General features: G+C 42.1%; 1 protein-coding gene across 1 annotated transcript in view; it reads right to left on the bottom strand.

Annotated features, from left to right (window-relative positions):
- Positions 1-20,857, bottom strand: part of LOC124606364 — a 37,485-nt gene extending 16,628 nt beyond the window's left edge. The window contains exon 1 of the mRNA XM_047138347.1: positions 20,696-20,857. Coding sequence (XP_046994303.1) covers positions 20,696-20,857 — 162 coding nt within the window. The remainder of the gene's footprint in view (positions 1-20,695) is intronic.
- Positions 20,858-25,829: the final 4,972 nt, after the last annotated feature.

Raw genomic sequence — 25,829 nt, 5'->3', positions numbered from 1 at the left:
GAACTCATGGCGCACCACATCAAACCCGTTTGAAGACTGATGACGCAAAAAAGTTAAAGAGCTTCTACTAAACTTTTACTCTGAAATGCATACCTTAAGAGCTATGAGCAGTGTTCATCTTCGATACTACGAAACACATCTCTTCTATTGAGCAAGTGCTCATAGCTGTCAGGGTATGCGTTTCAGAGACTAGACCCTTTGTTCCTGTTTTGGTCCATACTACCTCTTCCCATAATATGGAAAGTAAAGAGCTTGTCTTGCAATAAGACAAATGTATTTCACAGTATCGAAGGTGGACGAGTGCTCATAAATTTTAAAGTAGTCCATGATTAACAGATTTTTATTTCTTGTTTTGGTGTAAGTAACCTGTCCTCAGAGTCTTTACAGTGAATTTAGTTACACCCTGTATTACTTCGGGAACAGAAACTGACGCAACGGGTTACTGACTTTCCTAAGAAAAGTCTACAAATCAGCTCCTATTTGACCTGTTTCCACCAACCAGTGCCTAGAGCAAAGGACATAATGCTGTTATAAGGTCACGAGAGATATTATTAAAAATAATGGATGAAAAGAAAATCTCCTGAAACTAATTTATCGATCTATCTGGCAAATGGTTGTATAGGAGAACATTTTTAAATTGTTTTCTATAAAAACTAAAGATCACAGAGAGTGCTCAGTGAAATTATTTTTAACGTAAGTGAATTCTGTGAAAATAAATAAAGTGATGAAGCATAATTACATAAATTACTGCCATGCTTGTTATAAACTGAGTCTTCGTTGTGTACCCCTCATTCCAAATTCCGCAGCAGGGACAATCGACAAAATTATAAGAACCGTGCTATCATTGTCTACGGAGAAAGGACTTTTACGCGTTCTTAAACGCTTACTTACATTGTAAGGGTCAGGAAACAACAAAACCAGGAACACGTTCCCATAAGCTGCTCTCTAGGACAGAGGAATCTGGTATCGGACTGGAAGGCATTACTTAAATGGACAAATCATGTTAACCGAATAATTGCAGTGACTGGTGTTTGTAAGGACGACTGCAGTCGGAAGTTAGTGTTAAGGTACACTTAATAATCTAATGTGGTCGTACATGATTTCTACATAAAAGGTATGAAAATAAAAGGCATTTTTAGAACCAGTAATACTGATTTTAATAAATGCATCAAAATGCTTCACCAAATGCATGTTTCCACATAAGTTCTGCGATCGACTGAAAGTCAGCAACTACAGCCCATGGTCACTTAGAGTACAGTTCCTAAAATAGTACGGATACAAAAAGAATGGTGATATACCTCCTCTTGTTATTCTTAGAGAATAACAACTGCTGTCTTTATACAGTCTTGTTGAAAATATGACAACACTGATTGTATACAAGGGAAATCAAGAAAGATTAAAGTTACTTTAACAACATACACAGAAAAACAGTTTGATATTCGCAGCTGTGTGTGGAAAGCGTAACACACAGCGGAAACTTGAAACAAAATTTGTTGGGCCTCCAAAGTGGGCACAAACACCAGTTATTTGAATTGCGTGGGACCTAGTGCACCCCGACTTCAATTACCTCCATCTAAAAATGGCTCTGAGCACTATGGAACTCAACTGCTGAGGTCATTAGTCCCCTAGAACTTAGAACTAGTTAAACCTAACTAACCTAAGGACATTACAAACATCCATGCCCGAGGCAGGATTCGAACCTGCGACCGTAGCGGTCTTGCGGTTCCAGACTGCAGCGCCTTTAACCGCACGGCCACTTCGGCCGGCCACCTCCATCTGAATGACCATGTTAGGTAATATAACACTCACCGGAATAGGCTGAGTAGCTGTCAACCGTTGCAAGATGTCGACGTCATCGAGCTGCTATACGGAAAATTTATGGCATATCTAGTGAGCTGTAAATGAGCGTTGTGAAAACGATGTATTATTTTCTTAGTAAAAATGTATATGAGATAGTATTGTGTTTTGTTGAAACGAAAAGGGCTCCATATGATCGAATTTAAAGCGTTGGTACAGGATACTTGTCGCTGCATTACGAAGCAGATTTGCTAAGGAAAAACCGGGCGTGAGTCGTGCTTCGGTAGCTCAGATGGTAGAGCAGTTGTCCGCGAAAGGCGAAGGTCTCGAGTTCGAGTCTCGGTCGGGCACACAGTTTTAATCTGCCAGGAAGTTTCATATCAGCGCACACTCCGCTGCAGAGTGAAAATCTCATTCTGGAAACACCCCGCAGGCTGTGGCTAAGCCATGTCTCCGCCATATCCTTTCTTCCAGGAGTGCTAGTTCTGCAAGTTTCGCAGGAGAGCTTCTGTAACGTTTGGAAGGTAGGAGACGAGGTACTGGCAGAAGTACAGCTGTCAGGACCGGCCGTGAGTCGTGCTTCAGTAGCTCAGATGGTAGAGCACTTGCCCGCGAAAGGCAAAGGTCCTGAGTTCGAGTCTCGATCGGACACAAAGTTTTAAGCTGCCAGGAAGTTTCATATCAGCACACACTCCTCTGCAGAGTGAAAATCTCATTCTGGAATTATCATGCTGTTTACGAATTGTAGCCAGTATAAGAATATTCTTTAAGAGCTGATAGTATGAACCGCGCCGGATGGAAAGCATCTCACAAACGATAGATCGTTAACCTTTTCTGAGATAATACTGTCTGAATCCATCAAGCTGGAATTGGGTTTGTGCCTATTAGCTAACAGATCGTTGCTCCTTTTCTAATATACGTTTATAAACGTTATCACCGATATGTTATGAAGATCGTATCGACAGATATCGTAGTGATGTTCGAAACGGTTCTTTATTCTTCCTTGCGTGAACAGAAGTAATTTTTAAGACAAAAATCTTGTTTCTACTTTCTGGCTATAGACTTTCACCATTAAGCAGTACCATAAAAAATTGTTTGGTGGAGGAAGGGCAAATGACATTGGTGCGCTAGAAACAACCCACGATCATTTTTAATGAATGTGCTTGGGCTCTATCATTCTGCAGTTACTTTCCAGCCCCTGTTACCAACGCAACAGCCTCCAAACACAATGGTGACATATTCCGCATTGGTCTACAAAAAACTAAACCACTGAGTAGGTTATGAACCATTCAGCACTACATTTACATCGAAAAATGTCAGTAAAAACTGCTCCCAACAGCAGCTTTGAAAGTTTCTACGGGCAGAATGTTATACTTTGCTTGACAAGGAAGTAAAGTACCCAGCAGCCTTGTTCGGACCGAGCGAGGTGGCGCAGTGGCTAGCACACTGGCCTCGTATTCGGGAGGACGACGGTTCAATCCCGCGTCCAGCCCTCCTGATTTAGGTTTTCCGTGATTTCCCTAAATCGCTCCAGGCAAATGCCGGGATTGTTCCTTTGAAAGGGCACGGCTGACTTCCTTTCTCGTCCTTACTTTCCCCTCCTCCAAACATCCCAACCCTTGTTCGGATGTCATTATGGCTTCATACTGTACACACCATCAGGGGCTATGTAAATGGTCGGTGTTGCTTTTCTCTATAATAGTTGGAATGGCCTTCAAAGAGCATTACTGTTGTACTTGTTTAGTGCTGTTACCAGGACTCGTAGAGTCTAGAAGGATAATAAATAGCGTCAAATGTTGAATGATCATTTAGAAAGACACTTAGACGCCACGTATCCGTATGAGACAGCGTCATCAGCAACTGACCGAGTTTGAAAGGGACTTCGTTTTGCGGCTCCATTTCGCCAGAAATTTGAACCGTGCAATGTAAATGTGTTGCATTTGGATGTGAAAGTGACCTCATGTTGACTGTACGGGAACGCGACAGCATACATACACGTTGTGAATGTACGGATCGACCACGACTGACCACGACAGGGCAAGATCGCCTGACTGTGCGCCAGGTACATCACCCTCACATCTGCACCTGGCGTCCGAGAACGAGTAATGGACGCCATGCAGCATTCTGTTTTCGACTAACTGAAGCTGAACTAGGCAGTTACCGCCCCATGAATAAGCTTCAATCAACACTACAACACGGCGGAATCTGAAGTGGAGTGGTATGACACAGGGAAGCATTGACTACTGATGAATGGCGATGCATTGTGTTCAGTGAGAATCACGGCTCTTCACCACCGCAGTGTCGGAGATCTGGGCAGAGGTGCCGTTTTTCCAGCGTATAGGATAGGCGCAGCGTCGTCATGTATGGAGCTGTAGCTTCATGCCACGGCTAATTTTGATTGACGGAAGTCTGACCGGACGATGGTAGGTCACAGACCTCCTATGACCTCATGTGTTACCTCTCATGCGAAATATCATTTTCCAACAGGGAAATGCTTGTCCATGCATGGCATGTATCTCTATGAAATGTATGCATGAAGTTGAGGCAAGTCCTTGGACAGCAGGATTCCTAAATCTGTTCCCAGTAGAACATGTTTTCGATCAGCTCTGAATCCATGTCTGTGCCAGTCCAGGGATTCATAATATCAAGAACCAGTTTCGACAGTCATGGACCAAGTTGCCTCAGGAGGGGCTACAGTGTCTGCATCCAGGCCAGAGAGGGATCAATGTCATATAAATATAATTGTCAGGCAGTGTAATTGCAACTTTTGTAGATTCTATTTAATTTTATCCATATAAAACGTGACTCCATTCAAAACATTGGAGGTAAGAAGTGAACAATGCCTTCAGTCACAAGTTTTTCGTGTTTTATTAACTACACGATGCATTTAGGACCCTGTGGGTCCATCGTCAGGTGTAATTTGTCTAATTACAGGTTTCATTTCTTCTGTTGAGTGAGATGAAATGCTTATTCCTGTCACTAAAAGCCTTAATGTTATGTTATGAATTTCGTAAGTCGAACGCGGAAAATATGTGCAAAATAGTGGAAAATGAACAGTGTAAACTTACCACATAATCCAAGGAAAGCATTTTTAAAGTTCTATGTGCGATCTCTGTAAAACAGTGAGCTAAACAGTGGTGAACAGAGCTGAAATAGTAATAATAAATTCTCATGCTTAAGCGCTCTATTATTAATCGATATGTATCGGTGCAATGTATTATTAACAACCGATATTATCACAGATAAGACAATCGACGATACTGGAGGGCACTTTGTTCAAACCTTGTAATTGTAGTTCTTTTACGTTCTATGTGATTAAACACTGCAAATAAAAATCATTACGCCTCACACTTATTAAAACAAGTGTTGGGGTAAGAGAATAGTTTATTAATACTTCGATTACCCACCATAGTGACAATAAAGTAAAAAAACGTAATCCGTCCGATACCGCACCACTCTCCCCTAATTACAGTACATCCGTCAGTGGTACACTGCAACTGTTATATCCTCTTGTCTGGTGGAGGATACACTTGGTGTTAATGTTAATGCTGCGTCTACTTTCTTTACGTACGGGCTACTTAGAAGCGACTATACGGATCGAGGTTCGTACACGCATGACGAAAACACTTTTCAGCTCAACGCAGCAACCAGTTTCAAAAACACAGGATTTGAAAGTGTTTTCAAATCAGTTGAACTAGCAGATTGTGAATTTCGTTCGTTTTGCAATACAAAGTATTCACTAATTCACGGTCTGGTGCTCAACTTTCAAATGTTGAAAACAGGTAAATTGTTTTTTATAGCGACTGTCAATTTCTTTAGCACGTGAAACCTCATTAAGTTGCAAATGAGAAATTCTAGAATACGTAAGTTTTTGCAACTCACGCCACAGCAATCAGTTTGGTCCGGCAGACAAAAATCACTGCTTACTTGGGTGTTCATTTTAAATTCAATTTGCGGCACTCCCCGAGGCTCCCATTACTCAAAACAGCACTCTAAAACTGCGAGTAAAACATAAACTGAAAAAGGCGTGTGACAAATTTGGTGGCTCTGCAGCATACAGGATTGACTGTAACAACTGTGACAAATGTTATGCCTGTCGAACCGGCCCCTCTTTAAGCGTAAGGTTTAAGGAGCAATCACAGCCCGCACACTAGAACTGCTTTTTCATTGTATTTATCATAAACCGGTCGTTCTATAGGGTGCATTGACAACAATATTCGTGTTCTCCACGTGGTACAAAAAGACCGTGCTCTCAGCTTGACAGAAGAGCTTGAAATTTATAAAGCGAGAAAACAAAATCCAACAAAAGTGCTCATTGGGTAGAACGATTTTGTGTCCACTGTCTACTTGGTTTTTTTTAGAAAGCGAAAAAACGAAATCTAACAAAAAGTGCTCATTGGGCAGAGCGATTTTGTGTACAATGACTACTTTGTGTTGATTGACAGTGTTCTATTTAAATTACTGCGTGTCTCTCTTATAAATATCTTGCCTTTATCTTTACTTAATATAATGTGCTTGCATATTTATTTCATTTTCTTCCGTTGAGCCTGTTACTTTTTGTTTTCTTGTCCTTTCTCTGTTCATATAATAAACTTCAGTAACTAGATAAACTCGTTAATTGACTGCTATGGTATTTTAATCACAATTTTCTTGGAACGGCGTGTGGCTTTAAGTTCTCTTCTCGCATATGTGGCATTCTGACGAGGCAGCTGATTACATACTACTGTCTGTTGGCGTTCATTTGACTTCTTTCCCTATTTATTTTATCATTTTTAAATTATTCTGTGAACTCCATAAGATTGTCCTTATGTATTTCATTATACTTTTAACAAAAAATTGCCACAAGAGCTTATCAGAATTATTGTCACTTAACTATTTCCTTTTAAACGGTCTAGTTTTGGTTGTGTTTTAATTGATTGCATTTTATTACTGTTGTGATTTATACAACTGGTAATCTCACTGCTGGCTTGTCCTATAGTACTCTCCTTTTTATTCCATATCGCACAATTACATGATTGAAGAATATGTGTACACCCACAGTAGCGACATTTGGCGAGCTTTCGACACGAACATTTTGTGGCTACTGTACTTTTTTTTTTAACAGTAGCGCTGTTAACAACATGACTCTAGTATATACATTTCATTTATGTCTGATGATGGTGAGCTGAATTTGTGTTTATCTTTTGACGATGCCACTACTGCTGCATTACATTAGAACATGTTTTTAAAACATGCCTCGTCGTAGTTAAATCGCATTATTTTGACATGTATGTTAATAATACTTTTCATTATGGCCTATTTCATTGTATTAAGGTGCAGACAATCCACTGTTGTATTTGTGTTTCTCCCAGGTTTTGCTGCAGATCTGAAGATGATCGTTGCTGACCCAAACTGGTACTCTGAGGACATAACATTGTGTGATCGTAGACGGAAGTAAAGAAATCCCTTTTACTCGAAACAGTTCAACATTTTTTCACAATGTCCAACTGAATACTCAGTTCACTCCGTATGTGGAAGGTACGTGTTCAGCAGTATCCTGTGAACGTTTTATTCCAACGTAAACCTGACCGGCTACGCACTCCACACATACACGAAATCGGCTCGGCGGTCTCTTTCCCACTGTTCTCTCTGACTGATATCACACTCGCTCTTCCTGTTCGTAACGGCGAAGTCTCTTTTGTACTTTTGTCAATCATATTACAAGGATTACCATAAAACTAAAATTGTTCCATATTGTTCCATACCCAAAAAATGTGAAAGATAAAAATTTTAATACAAAATTCGTGTCAAAACCACGAAGTTGTAATGAAAGATGTTGTCATGATGTTAGAGCCTGGTAGCGGCCGTCCACCTTGTCAGGTACCTAAAATATTATCTTTAGGTGGAAGTACTTTATCCAAAATCCCAGCTTCCGTCATTTAGGGGTGAATTAATAGTTCTGATTATAGTCTAAAAGAATTAAATTTCATTCGCAACTGGAATTGTTCAAACGATGCTTTCTTTTATATACATGATAATTGTTTGTCCTACTTACTTTTATTGAACTGGTTTTGTTTCTGTCATCAGACTTTAGATTTTCCATCCGTATAACTCGAAAAGATGTCTTTGTGAAGGATTTGAGAAGGAAATAATGGAAACCTGCCCAAACTAGCACAATATGTTCTCAGCATCTTCTGGGAGAGGACATAGTCGGAACATCAGTTTCTTGAGACCACATTAAGAGAAGTACTGGAATGCGAAAGCGGCCTTTTACATCACATACATCTCTTCTCGATTATTCGAAATGTATTATAAAACGAGGTTACATTATCAAAACATAAGCGGTTGACATCCGTGGATCCACGATACTTGCTTCGTTCACCGCCAACACCTTCTATCATATGGCCTCAAGATGGTCACATTTTGACTGAACCCTGATGCCATTGCCAATAAATATTTTACTGCGGTTACCACTGTCATTAATTCAATTTTACAGTATATCTAAGTCTGCAGACATTTGTATAAAGTAAAAATAAGTGAAAAAATTACCACCCACAATCAACAACACCTTCACAACCTCCAATTAAATTGAGCTTCATTCAGATTTGCTACATAAAAAATAACAGCATAGCATAAACACGAAAACAGTGTGTGATCTGATATTCTCTAATTATGTATACAATAATATTAAGGTGCCATATTTTTAACATATGTGCATGATGGGATCATACTATGTTTTCATTAATATTTAGTGTAGTTTGGGAGAATGTTATGTTGGGTCGGGAAGTAACCAGTATTATGAGGGGCTTATTACAGTAGGTAATGGTATTAAAAAGGACTATGTAATTTATATCTGTAATAAATTGTGAACATGAATAGGATGGTATCGCTTCCTGAGGATTTTAATAGGCGGCGCTCACGCGCCTCATTGCCTTGACTTGCCAGCAGTTGTTCGGAGCGGTCGGTGTGAGCCCTGTAGCTTTTGGCAGGGGTTGAACCTAGTTTCTGGACGGCTAGGCAACCGCTACGTTTCAGAACTCTAAAATTTTATGAGTGATGGAATTATGAGCAGCGCTTGGGTACCTGGATACATTCACCCCAGTTTCAGGTTTAAGATTTCGTGACTGAAAGACTTTAGCTCTGCCGGAATGCCATATCTCCTGATTCACTTCCCCGGACAGTGAAGCAGCATCACTTACAAATAGATGACGGAAAGTCATAGAACAAAACAGAAGTGATTTCTGGTGTTCCCCAAGGTAGTGTTTGTATGCCCTTTGCTGTTCCTTATCCATACAAACGATTTGAAAGACAATCTGAGCAGCCGTCTTCGGTTGTTTGCAGATGATGCTGTCGTATATCGACTAATAAAGTCATCAGAAGATCAAAACAAACTGCAAAACGATTTAGAAGAAAAATCCGAATGGTGCAAAAAGTGGTAGTTGACCCTAAATAACGAATAGTGTGAGGTCATCCACATGAATGCTAAAAGTAATCCGTTAAACATCGGTTACACAATACGATTTACTCAGTCACTTCTAAAGTCCGTAAATTCAACTAAATACCTAGTACTATAATTACGAACAACTTAAATTGAAAGGAACACACAGAAAATGTTGTGGAGAATGCTAAGCAAAGACTGCGTTTTATTGGCAGGGCACTTAGAAAATGTAACAAACCAACTAAGGAGACTAGAATTAGATGTACACAAAAGCCATGGGATAGTGATATGAACAATACAGGTGACGGTAGAATCGCGTACAGAAGTTATAAAAATTGCTTTCGTGGAGCTGTCATTTGCACTTAGGTGATTCATGTGAAAAGGTTTAATCTGCATCTACATCTACGTCTCCATAGATACTCTGCAAATCACATTTAAGTGAATGGCAGAGGGTTCATAGGAACACCTCCACAATTCTCTATTATTCTAATCTCTTACAGCGCGGAAAGAATGAACGCCTATATCTTTCCGTACGATCTCTTATTTCCCATATTTTATCGCGGTAATCGTTTCTCTCTATGTAGGTCAGTGTCAACAAAATATTTTCGCATTCGGAGGAGGAAGTTGGTGATTGGAATTTCGTGAGAAGATTCCGTCGCAACGAAAAACGCCTTTCTTTTAATAATGTCCAGCCCAAATCCTGTACCATTTAAGTGACACTCTCTCCCATATCTCGCGATAATACAAAACGTGCTGCCTTTCTTTTAACTTTTTCGATGCACTCCGTCAGTCCTATCTGGTAAAGATCCCACACCGCGCAGCAGTATTCTAAAAGAGGACGGACAAGCGTAGTGTAGGCATTCTCCTTTGTTGGTCTGTTACATTTTCTAATTGTCCTACCAATAAAAGGCAGTCTCTGGTTAGCCTTCCCCACAACCTTTTCTATGTGTTCCTTCCAATTTAAGTTGTTCGTAATCGTAATTCCTAGGTATTTAGTTGATTTTACTGCCTTTATATTAGACTGATTTATTGTGTAACCGAAGTTCAACGAATTCCTTTTAGCACTCATGGGAATGACCTCATACTTTTCGTTATTTAGGGTCAACTGCCAATTTTCGCACCATTCAGATATCTTTTCTAAATCGTTTTGCATTTTTTTTTGGTCTTCTGATGACTTTATTAGTCGATAAACGTCAGCGTCATCTGCATACAACCTAAGAAGGCTACTCAGAGTGTCTCCCAAATCGTTTATATAGATAAGGAACAGCAAACGACCTATGACACTACCTTGGGGAACACCAGAAATCACTTCCGTTTTACTCGATGACTTTCCGTCAATTACTACGAACTGTGACCTCCCTGACAAGAAATCACAAATCCAGTCACATAACTCAGACGATATTCCATAAGCATGCAATTTCACTAGAAGCCGGTACAGCGCCAAAAGCTTTTCGGAAATCCAGATAAACGGAATCAACCTGAAATCCCTTGTCAATAGCCCTCAACACTTCATGCGAATGAAGAGCTAATTGTGTTTCACAAGAACGATTTTTTCTAAACCCATGTTGACTGTGTGTGAATAGACCATTTCCTTGGAGGTAATTCATAATGTTCGAATACAATATACGTTCCAAAATCCTGCTGCATATCGATGTTAATGATATGGGCCTGTAATTAAGTGGATTGATTACTCCTACTACCTTTCTTGAATATTGGTGTGACATGTGCAACTTTCCAGCCTTTGGGTAAAGGTCTTTCGTCGAGCGGACGGCTGTAAATGATTATTAAGTATGGAGCAAATGCATCAGCATACTCTGAAGGAACCTAATTGGTGTATAGTCTGGACCAGTTGGACTTGCTTTTATTAAGTTATTTAAGTTGCTTCACTACTCAGAGGATATTTACTTCTATGTTACTCATGTTGGCAGCTGTTCTCGTTTCGCATTCTGGAATATTTACTTCGTCTTCTTTTGTGAAGGCATTTCTGAAGTCTGTGTTTAGTAGCTCTGCTTTGGCAGCACTGTCTTCGATAATATCTCCATTGCTATTGCACTGAGAATGCATTGATTGTTTCTTGCCGCTAACATACTTCACATACGACCAGAATCACTTTGGATTTTCTGCCAGGTTTCGAGACAAAGTTCCGTTGTGGAAATTGTTATAAGCATCTCGCATTGAAGTCCGCTTTAAATTTCGAGCTTGTGTAAAAGATCTCCAATCTTGGGGATTTTGCGTCTGTTTGAATTTGGCGTGTTTGTTTCGTTGTTTCTGCAACAGAGTTCTTACCCGTTTTGTGTACCAATGAGGATCAGCGCCGTCGTTTGGTAATTTATTTGGTGTTAATGTCTCAATTGCTGCCGATAGTATTTCTTTGAATTCAAGCCATATCTGGTCTGCACTTACATTATTAGTTTGGAAAGAGTGGAGATTGTCTCTTAGGAAGGCTCCAAGTGAATTATTATCTGCTTTTTTGAATAGGTATATTTTTCGTTTATCTTTGGAGAATTTGGGGGCTACAATACTCAATATCACTACGACAACCCTGTTTTCACTAATCCCTGTATCCGTTTTGATGCTCGTTATTAACTCAGGATTATTTGTTGCTAAGAGGTCAAATGTGTCTTCACAACCGTTTACTATTCGTGTGGGCTCATGAACTAACTGCCCGAGATAATTTTCGGAAAATGCGTTTAGCACAATTTCAGATGTGTATCTGCACCTCCAGAATTAAAAATTTATTTTCGCCAACATATCAAGGGTAAATCAAAGTTACCACCAACTATAATCCTATGAGTCGGGTACCTTTTCGAAATCAATCTCAAGTTTTATTTGAACCTTTCAGCAACTGTATCATCTGAACATAGAGGTTGCAAAAAGGATCCAATTATTATTTTATTCCGGTTGCCAACAATGACCTCTGCCCATACTAGCTCACAGGAAGTATGTACTTCAATTTCGCTACAAGATAAACTACTTCTAACAGCAACAAACACGCCACTGCCAATCATATTCAGCCTATCCTTTCGGAACACAGTTAGGTTCTTCGCAAAAATTTAGCCAGCTTTCGGTGCCTGTAGCGATCTGAGCATGAGTGCTTTCCATTGGCGTCTGTAGTTCTGGTACTTTCCCACCAAAGCTACAACAATTTACAACTGTTAACCGATAGTTCCTGTACCTACGTTCTTCCTATGTTCGACCTGCACCCTTTTTGACTGAAGCCCTTCTTGTGTTTTCCCAAGACACATTACCTAAAAAACCACCAAGACTATGTCGGGCCGGCCGCGGTGGTCTCGCGATTCTAGGCGCTCAGTCCGGAACCGCGCGACTGCTACGGCCGCAGGTTCGAATCCTACCTCGGGCACGGATGTGTGTTAGGTTAGTTAGGTTTAAGTAGTTCTAAGTTCTAGGGGACTTATGACCTAAGATGTTAAGTCCCATAGTGCTCAGAGCCATTTGAACCAGACCATGTCACACAGCCCCTGTGTAGCCGCCTCCTGCGTATAGTTCATACCCGACCTATTCAGCGGAAACCGAAACCCAACCACCCTTTGGCGCAAGTCGAGGAACCTGCAGCCTACAAGGTCGCTGAACCGACTGTGATGATGGCCGCACGACAAGAATTAACAGCTTCGCAGGCGGGAATGGTAGTTGGAACTACAGGCATCTGAAATTCCTTTTGGGAAATCTTTAGGGTATTCAGTATACCGAGATTCAAAGTGTCAAGAGTGTACCGAGAATATTAAATTGTAGGAATTACCTCTAATCATGGACAACACAGTGGCCGACGGCCTTTACTTAACGAGTGAGTGCAGCGGCATTTGCGGGCAGTTGTCAGTGCTAAAAGACAACAGTACTGCGTGAAATAAAAGCAGGGGTCGCACGACCAACGAATATATTACAACAGTGTGGCGAAATTTACAGATAATGAGCGATGGCAGATGACCGACGCTAGTGCTTTTGCTGGATGCACGATATCGCTTGCAGCGCCTCTACTCGTGTCGTGACCATATACCTTGGCCCTAAAAGAACCGGAAAACCGTAGCCTGGTAACATGAGCCCAGATATCATTTGGTAAGAGCTGACGGTAGGGTTCGAGTGTGGAGCAAAATCAGTGAAGCCATGGACCCATATTGTAAGCAAGGCACTGTGCAGGCTGATTGTGGCTTCATGGTTGTGTGGGCTATGTTCACATGGAATAGGCTGGGTCCTCTGGGGACACTGAAATAATCATTGGTTGGTAACGTTTATGTTCAGCGACTTGGAGACCATCCGAAGCCATCCATGTACGTCATACACCCCTACAACCCTGTCATGTTACCGGGCCACAATTGTTCGTTTCTGGTTTGAGGATCATTCTGGACAATTTGAACGAGTTATTTGGCCTACCAAATTGCGCGACGTGAATCCCGTCGAACATTTATGGTACATAATAGAGAGGCCAGTTCGTGGACAAATTCCAGCTCCGGAAGCGCTTTCGCAAGGCTCAGTATTTATGCAGAGCACTTCCAATGCCACGTTGCATTGCTGCACTACGCCGGGGGAAATGAGGCCCAACACGATATCACGAGGTATACCATGACTACCATCTGGTGAGCAAGATGTATGAGACAGGCGAAATACCCTCAGACTTCAAGAAGAATATAATAATTCCTATCCCAAGGAAAGCAGGCATTGAAGATTCGAAAATTGCCGAACAATCAGTTTCATAAGCCACAGCTGCAAAATACTAACGCGAATTCTTTACAGACGAATGGAAAAACTATTCGAAGCCGACCTCGGGGAAGATCAGTTTGGATTCCGTAGAAATATTGGAACACTTCAGGGAATACTGACCCTTCGACTTATCTTAGAAGCTAGATTAAGGAAAGGCAAATATACGTTTCTAGCATTTGTAGACTTAGAGAAACCTTTTGATAATGTTGACTGGAATACTCTGTTTCAAATTCTGAAGATGGCAGGGGCCAAATACAGGGAGCGAATAGATATTTACAATTTGTACAGAAACCAGATGTCAGTTATAAGAGTCGAGGGACAGGAAAGGGAAGCAGTGGTTGGGAAGGGAGCGAGACAGGGTTGTGGCCTTTCCCCGATGTTATTCAATCTGTATGTTGAACAAGCAGTGAAGGAAACAAAAGAAAAATTCGGAGTAGGTATTAAAATCCATGGAGAAGAAACAAAAACTTTAAGGTTCGCCGATGACATTGTAATTCTGTCAGAGACAGCAAAGGACTTGGAAGAGCAGTTGAACGGAATGGACAGTGTCTTGAAAGGAGGACATAAGATGAACATCAACAAAAGCAAAACGAGGGTAATGGAATGTACTCGAATTAAGTAGGGTGATGCTGAGGGAATTAGATTAGGAAATGAGACACTTAAAGTAGTAAAGGAGTTTTGCTATTTGGGAAGCAAAATAACTGATGATGGTCGAAGTAGAGAGGATATAAAATGTAAACTGGCAATGGGAAGGAAAGCGTTTCTGAAGAAGAGAAATTTGTGAACATCGAGTATAGATTTAAATGTCAGGAAGTCATTTCTGAAAATATTCGTATGGAGTGTAGCCATGTATCGAAGTGAAACATGGACGATAAATAGTTTGGACAAGAAGAGAATAGAACCTTTCCAAATGGGTGCTACAGGAGAATACTGAAGATTGGATGGTTAGATCACATAACTAATGAGGAGGTATTGAATAGGATTGGGGAGAAGAGAAGTTTGTGTCACAACTTGACTAGAAGAATGGATCGGTTGGTAGGACGTGTTCTGAGGCATCAAGGGATCACCAATTTAGTATTGGAGGGCAGCGTGGAGGGAGACCAAGAGATGAATACACTAAGCAGATTCAAAAGGATGTAGGTTGCAGTAGGTACTGGGAGATGAAGAAGCTTGCACAGGTTAGAGTAGCATGGAGACATGCATCAAACAAGTCTCAGGACTGAAGACCACAACAAGAACAACCATGACTTTTGTCAGCTCAATGTATTAACTGCGAGATCAACATATAGTCAGGAATTGGATGCCGATTCTGCTAATTTCAGGAACCAGCCAATGCTTAATCGCTACTCAGGCAATCTTTACTTACATATGATGTTATTTCGGTATCTTTAATGTGGAAACCCATACGCTTTTCCTTAACCCTAGCAAAATTCCATAACAAACATTGAAGCAACACGTCTTAAAATATTTTCTCCAAAATAGATACCCGACTGCGCGCTGTCCCGCCGCTGATCGGCTAATAAGGAGACAAAGTTTTCATCTTCATGTGGGACGGACGCCTCACGCTGTTCCTGTGCAGCAAGTTTCTACTCCTATTACTGGGGTGAAGTAGCTGGAGCAGCTGATCTGTGCAACAGATGTGCAACGTCCGCCTGACCTCGGCATTCTCCAGGTCACGGCTCGCTGACCGAGAGAACCAGCCAGCTCTGTACTGCCTGGAGTACAAAGCTGTGCCCGGCGGACTGACTGCCAGCTGAACAATGAGATAGTGCTATAGGCGCATAGTTATCGTTTTCTCTCCGCTCTCTCACTTTTATTTATTAGGTCAATAGATGCGTTTTCTGTCTCGAAGGTACTACAGTTGCGTAACCTCCCGTCTGTATTGATATATCTTTTTATTTTTTATTTTCCTTTGAAGTCAGGTTTCGAATGGTTTGATACAGTCCCAGATTTTCTTCTGATGTGAATTTCTTTTCACCTCTATTAAATTATCCTGTCCGACCTCCTGTATATCTGGTTTACACTCATGGCCTCTACCAGATTAACTATTCCTTGCTTCCGTAGCAAGTCTCCCATTAACCTCGTCCTTTCTTTTGATAAGTGTCTTCCACAGACTACTGTCCTCTCCTATTGATTCTAGTACTTCATTTCGTACTTTACTATGCACTTAATCTCACACGTTCTTCGATGGCACCACATTTCAGATGCTTCTGTATTTTTCTTCTCCGGATCTTATGGTCCACATTTCTTTTCCACACGTTGCTGAGCTCCAGGCACACTTTCTGGGACATCTTCCTCAGTTCCATATCAATATCCGGTGTCAGTAAAGTTATTTTGTTGAATATAGCTTTCTTTGCCTGTGACAGTCCTCTTCTTTGCTTTGACTATACTGCTTAACCTTCCATCGAGATACTGGAACTCTTCCACAACTGTGTCGTTCGCAGTTATAATGTCAAGCAAGTCGTCAGTCTCCTTTCTACTACTCTTCGCCACGTGCGTCTTGCTCTGTTTATCCACCACGAACCATATTATGTGTTATGTGTGCTATGCATTTCTTTCAACAGGTCTTGTACGTGTGTCTGACATCCACGCGGAAAGGTTATGTCCTCTGGGAACTTTTGTATTTATATCTATAAACGATGAACTCGCTTTGTTTTGCTAAATTAGTAGTATTTCTTTCTCTCTGATTTAGTTGGATACTTTAAGGAGTTTCGAGTCAGAAAGTTGCCCTGCGATCCAGTATATTCTTTCTTATCAAATGATCAATTTGTCTGCCTCCGTAGCTGACAAGGAGAACACGGCAAATGAAATAGTCACATTTCCCAGAAAGTTCGCTCAGTGGGAGAGGGATCAAAATAAACGAATACCTGTCTCAGCTTATCCTTAGATACTCAACCGTTTCTGAGAAAATGGTGGTCAAAGTATTCGAGATACTTTGTGTGCCTTTTACCAAGTGAATAGTTCATCCAAACGAAGCGTTATTCCACTTATATTATTACGTAAACTGGTGGCAGATGAGGAGAAAGGAAAGGAAAGGAAAGGAAAGGAAAGGAAAGGAAAGGAAAGGAAAGGAAACGAATGGGAAGGAACTCTTGGTATCAGCTACATAGGGACTTTATGGAGAACCAGCAGCAACGAGTGTGCCGGTCTGGCAGTCGAACCCAGAATCTCCTTATTAAGCAGTTGCATTTCCCACTGCGCCATCCGGACACAGTGTTAACTGCAAATGTGTGGACTATCTCGGCACGCCCCTCGAGTGACTCGCTCACGTAGTGCCACCGCATGCCCGCAGTTCCCGTCCACTCCCTCTGTGCTCGCCAATTTTAGATTACCGCTGGAGATCGAACTTAGACGTACACCTGCACTGGTGTCCGCCCTGACAGCTGATTGGTCAGCGTGACGGATTGCCGTCCTACGGGCCCGGGCTCGATTCCCGGCTGGGTCGGGGATTTTTACGCAGAGGGTCTGGGTTTTGTGCTGTCTTAATCATCATTTCATTTCCATCCTGCGCGCAGGTCGCCCAATGTGGCGTCCAGTGTAAAAAGACCTGCACCAAGGTGGCTGGATCTGCCTCGCAAGATGCCTCCCGGCGAATGACGCCAAACGCTCATTTCCATTTACCTGCACTGGTGGTTGTGGATTCATTGTCCATCGAAACGTTTCATTTGCATATGAATGAGTGGTGTTTGTTCTTTCTGACATGCTACGATTTATGCTGATGTTACCGCGAGCTAAGAGACATCTAAATTACGTCGATAAATTGATCGTCTGTTTCTCAGAAACGGCCGAGTATTTATAGATGAGGCGAGACATGAGTTCGCTTTTTTGACCTTCCACTGAGCGAAGTTCCTGAGAAATCTAGTGATGACAATTGTGAGGTTCCCCTCGTGAGGATTCACCACGGCTGACTGCCTTGCAAGGGACCCGGGTTCGATTCCCGCTACTGCCGGGGACTCTTCTGGAAAGAGGTGCATTATGCCTTGTGGTATCAGTTGAAGAAGCACTTGGCCTAATAGTAGCGCCTCTAGGTCATGAAAACTGACAACGGCTGAAAGAGCGGTGTGCTGACCCCACGGCCCTCCACACGGCATCCAGTGACGCAACTGGCAGAGGGTGATACGACTGAATTAACGTTTAGGTAAATGACCAGTTTATGACGTTTCATAACAGTGATGCAGCATACCTAGGAATATTTGACCACACTAGATAATGTTCTCGCGGACATGCTGCCTGACTGTAGAGAATTCTAGACACAATATTTCGAGAAGATAACATGTTAACAAGCGTCATACCATACGGCCTGAAGGGGTAACTGTCTATAGGTGGTTATAACACGTCTCCTGTAATTTTTCTACATTAACCTCTTCACTATATGCCGGACGGTGTCAAATGCCTTCCTGATGTCAAGCAACATGGCATCAAGCTGGCCAACGATGTCTGCTGCGCAGTGGATCTCACACGTAGCGTAGCCCTTAATAAATACGAGCTTAGCGAGTATACGACCAAATTTGAGAGCGAATTCACGGCTTCCGTGCAAATAGAGCTGAGCATGTCGCTGTTAAAGGAACAGTGATACACACGAGTAGAACACGGCAAGAGGCATAACCCGATTTCTCACAAAACCTCGCTCAGAAAGGAGTCAAAATTGGTGACAGGTAAGAGTATGCGAAGGAGGTGTAGTAGAAAGAAAGGAAGATTAAGATTTAATGTACCATCGACGACGAGTTCATTAAGGATGTTACTGTTTACAGCATATATACACTGAAGAGAGAAAGAGACTGGTACACCTGCCTAATATCGTGTAGCGCTCCACGAGATAACAGAAGTGCTGCAACACGACGTGTCATGGACTCGACTAATGTCTGAAGTAGTGCTGGAGGGAACTGACACCATGAATCCTGCAGGGCTGAGTACAAATCCGTAACACTACAAGCGGGTGGAGATCTCTTCTCAACAGCACATTGTAAAACGTCCCAGATATGCTCAGTAATGCTCATGTCCGAGGGTTTTGGTGGCCAGCGGAAGTGTTGAAACTGAGAAGAGTGCTCCTGCAGCCACTCTGTAGCAATTCTTGACGCATTGTGGCATCGTGCTGCTGGAATTTCCCAAGTCCATCGGTATGCACAATGGACGTGAATGGATGCAGATGATAATACAGCGTGCTTACATATGTATCATCTGTCTGAATCTTATCTAGACGTATCAGGGTCCCAAATCACTCGAACTGCACTAGTCCCGCACCATTACAGGACCTCCACCGGCTGGAACAGTCCCGTGCTGACACCCAGGGTCCATGGATTGATGAGGTTGTCTCGATACCCATACACGTCCATCCGCTCGACAGATTATGAAACAAGACTCCTCCGTCCAGGCAACATGTTTCCAGTCATCAAAAGTCCATTGTCCGTGTCGACGGACATAGCCGGGACGTAAAGCTTTGTGTTGCGCAGTCGTTATGGGTACACCCGTTGGCCTTCGGCTCCGAAATCCCATGTCGATCATGCTTCGTTGAATGTTTCGCACGCAGATACTTGTTGACGGCCCAGCGCTGAAATCTTCAGCAATTTTCGGAAGGGTTGCACTTCTGTCAAGTTGAACGATTCTCTTCAGTCGTCGTCGTTTCCATTTTTGGAGGATCTCTCTCCGGCCGCGTCGTTGTCGGAGATCCGATGTTTTACCGGATTCTTGATATTGACGGCACACTCGTGAAATAGCCGTAGGGGAAAATCCCCATATCATCGCTTCCTCGGAGATGCTGTGTCCCATCGCTCGTGCGTCGACTACAATACTGCATTCAGACTCACACAAATCTTGATAACCTGCTATTGTAGCAGCAGTTAATCAGTTGCCTGTAACGAAGCGCTGTTTGCAATAGCTTGGCACATATCGAGTACAATCCTGATAAAATTTTAAGGTGTTGCAAGCTTTGGCAAATGGCTTTAAATTTACAGAAATGTAAAATTGTGCATTTCACAAATAATAAAAATCGTAGTATACTCGGATTTCAGTTTCAATAATAATTTTATGTGGCTCCATGGCGGGCTACATGTCTTTTAAAAAGACTCCACTTCGGCGACTTGTGTGGCCTTCCCCTATCCCACTTATCCAACTGGGGATAGGGGATCTACAGTTAAACGTAGAATCTGAACCACGTGTTGGTCCTGGCGACTCCTCACATCGTTGAGAGCTGAAGGCTAGAACAAAAGCAGACTGAAACTTTCCTTGGCTCAGTCGTGTTTCCATCCTTCACATTTAACACCAGATCACCAGACTGGACTTACTATTTTAGTCAGTCACTATTTATATCAGTCAACTCAATATCAAACATCTTAGTGTAACAAAAACATTAAGTGGAATGATCACATAGGCGCATTCGTAGTTAAAGTGGCTGTCAGTTTTCGATATTGGGAAAACGCAGTTAGTCTACAGACACTATTGCTGAAAAATCATTCGTACTGCCGACGCTGAAAGGTTGTTCAGCTGTCTGGTGCTACAGGTACTTGCAAACGCACATGTCCCGACGCCATCGCTCCCATTCATTTATTCCATCTATGAATTTATGTATTCCACATATGAATGGAACGAGAAGAAAGCCTGATACGCGTTACAGTGGCAGGTACTCTCTGTCATGCGCTTCATAGTAGTTTTGAGACTATGGATGTAAATGTAGATGAAGAACCAATATTAAGATCACATTGGTACGGAATTTTCCAGTTTTACTTACACGTAAAGGTATGTAGTACTATTTGTAAACTATATCTGCAGTACCTGCGAATCTTCGCACTGACGGTATGCGCGCATGGCCATCCCTAGTCCAGTAGTGAAAGCTCCATCTTCGTCCCCGGAAAAGGAAACAGCTGACACTGGAACACCGAAGAGCAGGGCGGTCGCCACCAGCGTGCCTGCAGCCATCAACACCGGTCGCCACATGTCGTCTCTCCGTGTCGCCGCCGGTAGCACCACGCAACTGTGGCTCTCGCTTGGTCGCTAGTATTTTTATGTGGCGTATGTGGCACCGTGTCGGCCACAATTACACCGCAGGATGGGAGACAATGCGTTCTGCGGCCGACGCCCCGCCTCGGTACTCGCCACGGTCATTGCAGCAACACAGGTGGTTTAGTGGCCACGTCTGGCTACAGTTATTAAAGCCTTCACCACTGTCCGCGACTGTGGTCGCTCGCTACGTAATCGCTGCCGTAGGCGTGCTTGGAGCACCAGGTACGCAGTCCGGAAGCGGACTCACTCATCGCTACGCCCTGAATACTCGCGATTGCAGAGCTGCAGTTGTAATTGTGCCTTCGTCGTCACGGTGAAGGTTAAGTGTCGTGATGTTTCCAAGTCGCATGCAGTCTCATTTTTACTAAACACTGTAACTGTCCCTCTACTTTCTTTTCGTGTCCCTCTTCGACACTTAGCAACTTCTCACATTTGTATGATTACTGTCAGTTATTGTAGAGGTTTTGACATACTTTACGCGGGGTTTATGTCTGCGTACAGCAGTGCTTTTCGAGATGTTTTGGTCACGAACACTCAGCATCCATATCTTATCAAACCATAAATCCATGAAATTTATTTACGAAATCACGACTTACTTCTTGAAAGTTGAAGTCGTATCATGAGATATGTCGTGTACAGTTAAATAAATTGATGATGCTGTAATTCGGTCACAGACGGCAAAGAGCTTGGAAGAGCAATTGAGCAGAATGGACAGTATCTTGAAAACAGCTTAGGATAAGAACATGAAGTAAAACAAGGGCAGTTAAATGTATCTGAATTAAAGCATGTGATGTTGCGGCTGAGACTGAGAGACAGCGGGTGCGATCTCATCTTCATTTGTTTTTTATTTTCTTAATCGCATTTTCTATGTTTTAATCACTTTCGTTTCTATTGATCTTCGCAAGGGCGCTTAAACCTCGACGTTGATCTCCCCTAACTCACACGCATCACACAGCCACCCACCCACACAATCACATTTACACAGAATATTAGACCAGGAAGTGAGACAAGTGACTTATGTTAATTGTGCAGAAAAATAACTATCATTGGCTGAAGACGAGGCTGGCGAGTCTCACGTAGCGTGCGCACTTGCGATCTTGTATTCACGGCCACTACAATATTTGTATTCCTATATTCCTGTCTACGTTAGAAGCGTGGCCCTATCGAAGCATGACTTCATGTATTCTCCGAAGGTGCACACCAACTTATGACTGATGCGTTAGCCTAAGTTCTTTAAGAAGTTCTGAAGATGTCTGAAAAAGGCGATACACATCAATAAAGCTTCCACTGTCACTGCAATTTAGACTGTTTTTTCTCACTGTCAAATCACTACGTCTATGTCATTCAGTCTGAAAACCTGAAAGGCAATAAAAGCACATAGAAAAGTACTAAAATATGTCAATACAAGGTGCATTTTCTCTGATCTCGCATAGTCAGGGAACAGAATTGGTTTCAAAATTTTAATATAACCCCCGGATGGTAACTACAAAATACATAAGGGCGAAAATAATGTCTTCGAGAGATGCAGCCACTTTCAGTCTGTTAAAATCAGTTATGTTAACCAACTAAGTAAAGAAAAACTAAACACATTAGAATGATTACAGCTGACACCATGAATAAAGCAGACAGTTTTGATTTACACTGTGGTTTCCATTTCGCGACCTATCGTTCCATACTTTCCTAATAGCCCTCGTATTTTGAACTGACCTATGTGACAAGTAACTAATGAAATCAATTTATCCACTGGGCTTAAAAATCCGCACCTCGAATGTAAACAAGTTTGTTTCAAGATACAAAATCGTGTTCATTATTCGTGAGTGTTGTGTGACTTTTTCGTCAACACCATTTATTTTTCAATATCTTTGGGTTTCTCGTTTGGTCAGTCTCCTTTGCTTCATCGCACACATTCGATACTTAAGCATCACCATTATTGGCTTCTTTCACTTGGTTCTTGTATTCTTTCCTTACGATAATTTTCAGTGTTTATTCACCTCCTCAAAGATATTTGCAATTTTATTATACCCCGATCTGATCAAGAGTTTAGTCTTCTCATTTATGTTATGTTCCTCTTATACTGAATATGATGTGCAGATTTTGAGTTTATTGGTACGTTAATTAATTCGCTAGTTTCGAATCAATTTCTCTGTAAGTTCTTCACATAGTTGCCAGGTTAGAATGTGCGTCCATGTCTGTAATTCGGTTGACTCCTTGTTAACCGTTATGTAGCCTAGGCAATCTTTTCTTAGTCCATTGAGTTTTTGAATATATTAGTTTCCCTCACACAAATGAATAATAATAATAAACGGTCGTTTCCATAAAGTAAATGATTATCGAGATTCATGCAACACTACTACTCAGGGACTACTCTTCATAAAGATGTGCTCTCCCAACTATCTTACACTTCATGCGATGATTGAAAAAAGAAGCCAAGAAATCTTTCCTGATTGCCAGCTACCATTAGAGAAGTGTCTCTGCGCACTGCAACGGAAAATCAACACAAAACATTTCTTCGCGTATCAACATTTATTTACTTACGGTTTATTTAGATTGACTAGGTAAGACCTTTAAGGCTTTCTCTGCCACAGGACCAGGAGTAGTACATACCAACACACAGACTTTCAATAATACACATATGGCCTACATGAAGGCTGCAAAACGGGTGCTTCTCCATAGACAAGTGCCCTCCGGTGGATAACTCTGATACATGGAGGCAGTCAGTGTAAAGGCTGAAAACTCTGGCGAGGATTGCTACATGCACTTTCGATGGGTTTTGCGATATTATACCGCTAGAAGCCTGGTTCACGTTCCAGACATTCGTCCACATCTACCACATGGCTTCCAACAGAAAAATCTCGGCTGGCCCTTTCCGCAATATCGACAGGACACTTGTAGTGGATAATGCGCGACGGTCCCATAGCTGCGCGTAGGGTTTCTCGTAGGGTAATCCATCTTGCATCACCGACCTCCGACACACCTGTGAGCCGTGCCGGCTGTAGTCGATTCTTTGCCTCGTTTATTTGTCTGATTTAAAGGCACTTCGATAGATGGTGTAATTATAGTGTAATGACTCTGGACTTAAGAATTGCCGTGAAAAACAAGCCCTGTGCGCCGACTGGGGTTATCAAGAATCGAGTCCTGGAGTACAACGCTTCCTGACGGTGGCCAGCTCGTTGAAAACCAAGCCTCGTGCTTTGGCCGTAGTGGCCGAGCGGTTCTAGGCGCTACAGTCTGGAACCGCGCGACCGTTACGGTCGCAGGTTCGACTCCTGCCTCAGACATGGATGTGTGTGATGTCCTTAGGTTAGTGAGGTTTAAGAAGTTCTAAGTTCTAGGGGACTGATGACGTCAGAAGTTAAGTCCCATAGAGGCCAGAGCCATTTGAACCAAGGCTCGTGCGCCGAGAGAGCCAGTGTGCGACTTGGAGGAATTGTCGTCGTTACTGGTGTTGGGAGTCGTCTCCGACTGTTTGTTCTGGACAGCACTTCTTGAGCAACTGTATGTATTACTTACCTGTCTGCCCACTCGGTTCTTCCCTTGCATGGTTCTGAGATATGTTGCAGTTTAGTTTGATGGAACATTTACGATGTGGTTTATTCAGAGTTCATTAGTGTGTATTTAATTTACCTTACGTGATATTGGGAATTATAAGGTTTTATGGGCCAAGTTGTGGCGTAAAATTGTAAGATCAATCATTACTTAGGCGCAGTTTTATAATTCTTTGCATCTCATTCATTACTTTGTGGAGATATGTATTTCTCTTAAAATTATATTTTATGATTTTAGTGACATTTTTAATATATGATTGTATCGTTTTATTGTGCAAGCTTAATACTTTGACGTACTTCTTGGTTGCTAAAAGGTTATGCTAAATAACAATTATAGAGGTAAGGCTTATACATCCTTTAAAACACTGATTGCATTTACCGTCCTCCGTGGGATCTACATTGGCCAGGCTTTACATTTAAATTATGTTTTCCGAACTTTAATTTGTTCACTTCGTTTTGTCCGATTCGAGTCAGCTTTGGCCTCTCAGATACATTGGCGAGTGGTGCTGTGAATTTTTCTTGTTTTAAACTCCTTGTTATGTTGAAACGTGTAAAGGCATTTCTAGATGCGTTACTGCCTTAAGAAGTTTCTGGCTTCTTAGCATTAGTTCATCCACGTAAGTGCTAAAAGGAACTCGGTAAATTCGGTTACGCGATAAATCAGTCTAATCTAAATGTCGTAAATTCAACTAAAGACCTAGGTATTACAATTACGAACAACTTAAATTGGAAGGAACACATAGAAAAGTTGTGGGGAAGGCTAACCAAAGACTGCGTTTTATTGGCGGAATACTTAGAAAATGTAACAGACCTACTAAGGAGACTGCCTACACTACGCTTGTCCGTCCTCTTTTGAAATACTGCTGCGCGGTGTGGGATCCTTACCAGACAGGACTGGCGGAATACATCGAAAAAGTTCAAAGAAAGGCAGCACGTTTTGTATTATCTCGAAATGTGGGAGAAAGTGTTACAGAACTGATACAGGATTTGGGCTGGACATAATTAAAAGAAAGGCGTTTTTCGTTGCGACGGAATCTTCTCACGAATTTCCAATCACCATCTTTCTCCTCCGAATGCGAAAATATTTTGTTGACACCGGCCTACACAGGGAGGAACGATCACCACGAAAAATAAGGGAAATCAGAACTCGTACGGAAAGATGTAGGTGTTCATTGTTTCCGCGTGTTATGCGAGATTGGAATAATACAGAATTGTGAAGGTAGTTCGATGAACCGCCTGTCAGGCACTTGAATGTGATTTGCGGAGTTTCCACGTGGATGTGGATGTAGTTTCTGATGGCGCCTTTTGGCGAGTAATGTTGGAAGAGGCTTGAGTTACTTTGGCTTAATTTGTATGAGCTT

This window comes from Schistocerca americana, chromosome 3 (genome assembly GCF_021461395.2).
Source record: "Schistocerca americana isolate TAMUIC-IGC-003095 chromosome 3, iqSchAmer2.1, whole genome shotgun sequence".
NCBI classification, from domain to species: Eukaryota; Metazoa; Arthropoda; class Insecta; order Orthoptera; family Acrididae; genus Schistocerca; species Schistocerca americana.
The sequence above is the reverse complement of the archived record's forward strand: the minus strand, read 5'-3'. Positions and strand labels throughout refer to the sequence as shown.